General features: G+C 42.1%; 1 protein-coding gene across 1 annotated transcript in view; it reads left to right on the forward strand.

Moving 5' to 3' along the window:
• Positions 1-7,662, forward strand: part of LOC119412961 (protein unc-13 homolog B) — a 141,509-nt gene that overhangs the window by 47,830 nt on the left and 86,017 nt on the right. Inside the window, exons 10-11 of the mRNA XM_037679971.1 lie at positions 1,775-1,944; positions 2,784-2,899. Of these exons, the coding sequence (XP_037535899.1) occupies positions 1,775-1,944; positions 2,784-2,899 (286 nt within the window). The remainder of the gene's footprint in view (positions 1-1,774; positions 1,945-2,783; positions 2,900-7,662) is intronic.

Below are 7,662 nucleotides of genomic sequence, written 5' to 3' on the forward strand. Positions count from 1 at the left end.
ATCTGTACTCACTGACACATCTGTACTCACTGACACATCTGTACTCATTGACATTTAACACAGGGTGATCAGATTTAGATCTAGTTTTTCATTGATGCTGATTCTGTTTATGCTTTTGTTATTATTCCTATTTAACACAAGGTCATCAGATCTGATTTAGTATTTCATTGTTTCTGACTGAGTTTATGCTTTTTGTTATTATTTCCTTGACTTTTGACACAACATGATCTGATTTAGTATTTCATTGTTTCTAATTGTTTTTGGTTTTATATTTTTATTCCATGTGCTGTAAATATATCTTGCTACTTTTTATCTGATGATGTGATATTTTTGTTAAGCACTTTGGTAACAGTTTCTGTTTTAAATGTGCTCTATAAATAAATCTGACTTGACTTGACCTCTGCCAAGTTGTTATTTGGCTTATCAGTATATTACCACTTCCATCCATCCATCATCTTCATCTTGTTCTGAAGTTGTGTCGCAGGGGCAGCATCTTGAGCAGGGAGGTCCAGACATCTCTCTCCACAGCCTCTTCCAGCTCTTATGGAGGGACTCCAAGGCATACCCAGACCAACCGAGAGACATAGTCTCTCCAGCATGTCCTGTGTCTTACCCTGGGTCTCCTCCCAGTCGGACATGCCTGAAGCACCTCCCTGGGGAGGAGCCCAGGGAGCATCCTCACCAGATGAACCACCTGAACTGTCTCCTCTGGATGTGGAGGAGCAGTGGTTCTCCTCTGAGTCTCTCCTGATAACTGAACTTCTCCCCCTGTCTCTAAGGGAGAGTCCAGCTCTGCAGAGGAAACTCATTTCCACCTCCTGGATCCACGATCTCATTCTTTCAGTCTCTACCAGAGTTCATGACCAGAGGTGAGGGGAGGAACGTAGACTGACCAGTAAACAGAGAGCTTTGTCTTACAGCTCAGCTCCTCTTCAACAAAACAGACCGGCACAGAGTCCACAACACTGCAGACGCTGCACCAATCCATCTGTCAATCTCACGCTCCATTCTTCCTTCACTCATGAACAAAACTTGTACTTGGACTCCTCCACTTGAGGCAGAACCTCACCCTCGACCTGAAGAGAGCAATCCACCCTTTTCTGACTGAGGACCATGGACTCAGATTTAGAGGAGCTGATCCTCTCATCCCAGCTGCTTCACACTCAGCTGCAAACCGTTCCATTGAGAGCTGAAGATCATATCATGATGACATCAAGACCACATTATCTGCAAAGAGCAGAGATGGACTCCCTCCGCCCCCTGGCTGCACTGAGGAATTCTGTCCATTAAAGTTCTGAACAGAATCGGTGACATCGGGCACCACCAGGGCGGTGGAGTCCAACTCTCACCCTGAAGGGTCCGACTTACTACCAGCAATGAGAACTTAACTCTCGCACCGACTGTGTAGGGACTGAACAGCCCATAGCAAGTGAGAAATGCCTACCAAACCGTACTTTGGGAAACTTTTCCTGGGTGAGTGCCCAGACATTCCTGTGCCCGGACACAAATCAACACATTCCTACAAGGTCAGACTCCAAAACCTTTCCCGTATTTGGTAACACTGTATCTTGCAATCACTGACAGTGATTGACACACACATTTCATAAAACTCTTCAGTTCTACAATACCAACATAACTGACCAACTGACCAAAAATACAATGTCTTATTCTGACAATAGAAAGATCATTAAAACATATTTTCATGTAACATTTTGTAAACGTCAGCTTTCTGCTCATGAATAATCACACGTCTGCTGACTTCCTGTTCTTTCAGCGAGTGCCACAATTCATCAGACCGCATCAAGCTGCGGGTTTGGGACGAAGACGACGACATCAAATCTCGAGTGAAGCAGCGTCTGAAGAGAGAGTCGGACGACTTCCTGGGTCAGACCATCGTCGAGGTCCGAACACTGAGTGGAGAGATGGACGTTTGGTACACCCTGGGTACGAGGACATTCACAGTTGATGTAGAAAACAGGATGTATTTGTGTGCGTGATGGTCACGGAGCAGGTTAAAACTGATTCAGTCATCTTTACACTGATATCAGATTATGATGAGAAATGAAGAAGTTAGAACCATCCATTATATTTAGCTTCTTATCCCTGTCTGGGTCACTGGTGTCCATGTCCAGGGGCTGTTGGACATGGACACCAGCAACCCAGACAGGGATAAGAAGCTAACAATAGTCCAACAGTCTGGTCCAGCAGTCCCTGGACATGGACGTTTGGGTAAACCGGAGTGCGGAGAGAACACCCAGTAACGTCCCGAGACTTGATCCGGACACCTTCTCATCATTTTGGTTAAATCTCAATAAGAACATCATGTATGATCTTGTGCGATTTCATGAGTTGTCAGGCTCGTTATGTGTTATGAATGACACTCAGCTACTACCACGCAAAGCTTTGGTTATAAAATTGATAACCATCTGAGAGTTGGCTGATTTGGGGTAGCTGTGGCAGCCATCTTGAATTGGTTTGACTTTGTTCCTGTGTTTTAGCACTTACAATATGTGTTGTGGATGACTCTCAGCTACTGCCACTCCATTTGTTAGCCTGATATTGGAACAACTGACTGACTGAAGGCTAGTTTTGTTTGTGGGAACATTGCGTTGCAGCAGCAGCCATCTTTAATCGTGTTGACTCAGTGGTAGATGTTCATTAATTTCTATAGTTAGTTTTATTCATTCTGTGGCTCATGAGGTGTGTGTGTATGTGTGTGTGTGTGTGTGTGTGTGTGTGTGTGTGTGTGTGTGCGTGCATGCGTTTGTGTGTGTGTGTTACAGAGAAGAGAACTGACAAGTCGGCCGTGTCGGGTGCCGTTCGTCTTCAGATCAGTGTGGAGATTGAAGGAGAAGAGAACGTTGCTCCTTACCACGTTCAGTACACGTGTCTCCATGAGGTGAAAACACAAACATCAACCATGACTGAGTTTTTCTGCGATAAAAGTGTCTGATTAGTTTGCAGTTGGCATTCGTGGGGGGTCACAGGCACAGCAGAGAGGTCCACACATCTCTGTCCACAGCCACCTCTTCCAGTTCTTCTGGGAGGACTCCAAGGTGTCCCCAGGTCAACAGAGACATATAGAGCTTTGGAACCTACGTCACTGCGTAGTGACGTTTGGGGGCGTTAACGTCTCGTGGGCCATCTTTCCTGTCCACAGACCAAAACAACCTGTACTCTGGTGTTTTTCGTGGTGTCACCGCTGTATCCTCCTTCATAACGCTGAAGAGCAGCTGTAAACAAAGTGGACTATATCGTGACAAACTTCTCCCACATGATTAAAAACAGTTCTTGGAAAAAATAGGTAAAACTGGAAATATCGCCCCTTTGAAAAAATAAAAAAGGAGCAGAGACCTGGAATAATATTTACCTCCACTGACATTCCCAGCAGAGCTGGTGTGTGTTACCGCAAATAATTTAAAGAATTACAAGTTACTGGGAGCACTGGTCCAATCTATGAAGGGCTGGGTGGATGATTTGGACATTTTTAAAGCCCCGGATTGAGAATATGTTGTGGTTTGAAGAAAGGTACGTTGTTCTTGGCTCCTTCATTTTACATAAATTATTAATGTAAATTATTTTAGAATAAATCTTCTGTATGTTAGGAGTATTACAAAGTGTGAACACGTGATTTTTAAAGTATGTTTTTAACTGATTTACGAAGCTCCAAGTTGAAACAGTTAATTACACCTAATTTTTAATGACTTGAGCTCATCTAACAACAACATGTAGACTTCAAATCTTGATTAGATTACTTTATATGTATAAGTATATATATATATATATATATATATATATATATATATATATATATATATATATATATATATATAATAAAAATATTTTTGGGTTTTGTCTTTCATATTTATTCAAATACGTTGACTTTGAACTATTAACTTTTTAGCCAGAATCTAAAAAAGTTAAATCTGGTCCTCTGGACATTAAAAAAAAAATAAAAAAAAATGTAGAAACGTTTTGTCTCTCATCCTGAGGACTTCCTCAGTCTGAGGTGCTGTTTTCAGCTCAGTCTCTTAAATAGCACCTTCTCAGAGTGGATCAACCAGTTTGCTGCTGACAACCAGAACCAGCTGATCACATGCTCAAGAAGGACCATCAGCCTAACAATGGATCATTAGCACCTGATGGCTGTTTACTATTCACAGAGGGCTGAGTGATACTAGCAATCACAGCATTGTAAGAGGGGGACAGTTGAACCCGGAGGCTCCACCCCTGTTTAATGATGGACGGTTTCTTTTCACAAAGATGGCCTCCTTTACTCCTCTCTCAAACCATCGTTCCTCTCTGTCCAGGATGTGAACATCTTCATCCCTGAAAGAGTGACCTCTGACCTGGAGATGAGTGTAGACCTCAGAGTCCTGGCCTGATGATGTTGATCTTCTGTGCTGGTCCATCCTTTTGGCCAGTGGCTGTTTAGTTTCCCCGATGTAAGACTGATCACCCTCCTGACACTGAACAACATACACAACATTACTCTGTTTGTGCCGGGGGACTGGATCTTTGGGATGAACCAGTCTTTAATGTATTTTGGGGTTTAAAAGCCACTGGGACGTTATGTTTAGAAAATAAACAGTTTCTCTGATACTCCCTCAACATCTGGAATGACCACTGGTCTGGGTCTGGGTTCCTCCTTTTCACCTGATGCTGACTGGAGTCCTGTTTGGGTTTCTTCTTTCAAGAAGGCCCAGTTAGGATATCCACATTGCTCTAGAGCCTGTCTTGTGTGGGATTTCTCCTTCTGCCTGGCTCCTGAGCTAGTGGGGACGCTGTCTGCTCTGTGGTACAGAGTCCTGATGACTCCTAACTTGTACTCCAAAGGGTGATGGGAGTCAAACTGCAAATACTGGTCTGTGTGGGTGGGTTTGTGGTACACCTCGGTTTGCAAATGTCCTCTATCAGAGACTGAGACCTCACAGTCCAAGAAAGCCAACTTGCCATTTTTTTCATCTTCTCGTGTGAACTTGATGTATTTATCCACAGAGTTGATGTGGTCAGTAAAATGTTGGACTTCCTGAGATTTAATTTTAACCCAGGTGTCGTCAACATACCTGAACCAATGACTTGGTGGTGTCCCTGAAAAGGACGTCAAGGCTCTCTTTTCTACCTCCTCCATGTACAGGTTGGCAACAATAGGAGAATTTGTAGCCAGAAAATTCTCCAAAAGATTTGATTAGGTCAGCAGGTGTTGGAATGGATGCATTCAAGTTGGACAGTTATATAACAACATTATCCGCAAAAAGTGAAATGGCATGCTCCAGTTCTCCTATTTTAACACCAGAGATTTTTGGATGCTGTTGGATGGCCAAGGCCAGGGGTTCAATAGCAAACCAAAATAAAAGAGGGGACAAAGGGCAACCTTGTTGCGTGCCTCTGTAAAGAATAAATGTTTGTGATATGTTATTGTTCATTATTATTTCCGCTGTTGGTTCCGTATTTAAATTTTCACCCATTTAAGGTATTTTTCTCCCATCCCAAACTGTCAAAAGCTTTTTCGGCGTCCAGTGACAGGATTGCGTTATCTTTCGCATCTCGCCTTTCATGTAATATATTCAATACTCTACATATATTATGAAATGCCAGACACGCAGGAATAAAACCATTCTGATCATTAAAAATCAGGGATGGAACACACAACTCTAGTCTCCTGGCCAAAACCTTGCATAGTAGATCCCCTGTCTGTTCGTGGTTTGCCAGGCTTTGGAACCAAGGTAATTAGTGCAGACCGTAAGGTTGGTGTCAGGATTCCTGAGTCATATGCTTCTTCAAACACTTCTAGTAATGGAGGGAGTCATTTTTCTGGAAACAATTTATAAATCTCAATGGGGATCCCACCCGGCCCTGGGGTTTTCCCACTCCTCATGTTCCACACAACTTCTAACATTTCCTTCACTGTTACATGTTTATCTAATTCAATCTTATCTTGATCTTTAATAGTTGGGATATCTAATTGGTCTAAGAATTCAGTCTGTAACTGCGTGGTTTCTGGATATTCTGATTGATAAAGTGATTCATAAAATGTTTTAAAGGTGGAGTTAATTGCAACTGGGTCTATTTCCATGTCTTCATTTTCTAATTTAATTGAGTTTATGGCTCTATCTGTTTGCATTTTTTTAAGTCTCCAAACAAGAATTTTGCCTACTTTATCACCTTGGTCATAATAAGATAGTTTCAACCAAAGAAGATTTGCTGCAATTTTGTTAGTGGAAAGCTCTCTGTACCTAGTTCTCAACAGCAAAAGCTCTTTATGTTTCTCTGGACTATCATTTTGATCTGCATCCAACTCCAAAACTTTAATCTGAGTCTCAACACAGATTAATTCAATTCAATTCAGTTTATTTATATAGCACCAAATCACAACAAAGTTGTCTCAGGGACTTTACAGGAACATTCACATAAAAGCCAGTTAGTAAAGTTCTCTATCTAAGAATCCAGCAGACAAGTTGAATCTTGGCTTCGTTGCAGTCTCCCATCCTGAGCAAGCACAGTGGAGACAGTGGAAAGAAAAACTCCCTTTAACAGGAAGAAACCTCCAGCAGAACCAGGATCAGGACAAGAGACCATCTGCTCTGACCGGCTGGTTGAGAGGACAGGAAGGAGAGACAGACGAGCACAGAATGGTAGGTCCAGGTATAGGTCCAGGTCCAGATATAGGTCCAGATATAGGTCCAGGTCCAGATATAGGTCCAGGTGTATCTGAAAGAGAAAAAAACACATGTTAATGATAGAAAAAATAATTACAAATACAAACAGGTTGAGCAGAGTAAGTAAAGACAGCAGCAGAGAGAAAACTGTGGTCAGTTTGTCCTCCAGCAGTCTAAGCCTATAGCAGCAGAACTAAGGGACAGCTCAGGAAACCTAAGCTGACCCTAACTATAGGATTTATCAAAAAGGAAAGTCTTAATCCCAGTCTTAAACTGGACAATGTGTCAGCCTCATGGACAGAAACTGGAAGTTGGTTCAACAAGAGAGGAGCCTGAGAACTGAAAGATCTTCCTCCCATTCTGTTTTTGTAAACTCTAGGAACCACAAGTAAACCTGCAGCCTGAGAGTGAAGTGCTCTGTTAGGAAAATATGGAACAATAAGATCTGTAATATAAGATAGAGCTAGGTTGTTGAGAGCTTTGTAGGTTAGAAGTAAGATTTTGAATTCTATTCTGGATTTGACAGGGAGCCAATGGAGAGAAGCTAAAACTGGAGAGATATGATCTCTCCCAGTAACTCCAGTTAAGGCTCTGGCAGCAGCATTTTGGATCAACCGAAGACGTTTTAAAGAAGTATTTGGACACCCAGATAATAAACCATTGCAATAGTCCAGTCTAGACGTGACAAATGCATGGACCAGTTTTTCTGCATCATCTTTAGATCAGATGTTTCTAATGTTAGTGATATTACGCAGGTGGAAGAAGGAGGTTCTAGTAACGTTTTTAATGTGGGGGATAAAAGACACGTCCTGATCAAAAATAACACCAAAATTTTTAACATTAGAGCTGGAGGACAGATTAATGCATCTAAGGAGGGAGAAAGACTGAAACATTCATTCCTAAGGTGCTCAGGTCCAAAAACTAAAACCTCAGTCTTGTCTGTTCAACAGGAGAAAATTAAGGGTCATCCAGGTTTTTATGTCTTTAAGACATGCTTGTAATC

The sequence above is a fragment of the Nematolebias whitei genome, chromosome 8 (assembly GCF_014905685.2).
Source record: "Nematolebias whitei isolate Nwh7 chromosome 8, NemWhi1, whole genome shotgun sequence".
NCBI classification, from domain to species: Eukaryota; Metazoa; Chordata; class Actinopteri; order Cyprinodontiformes; family Rivulidae; genus Nematolebias; species Nematolebias whitei.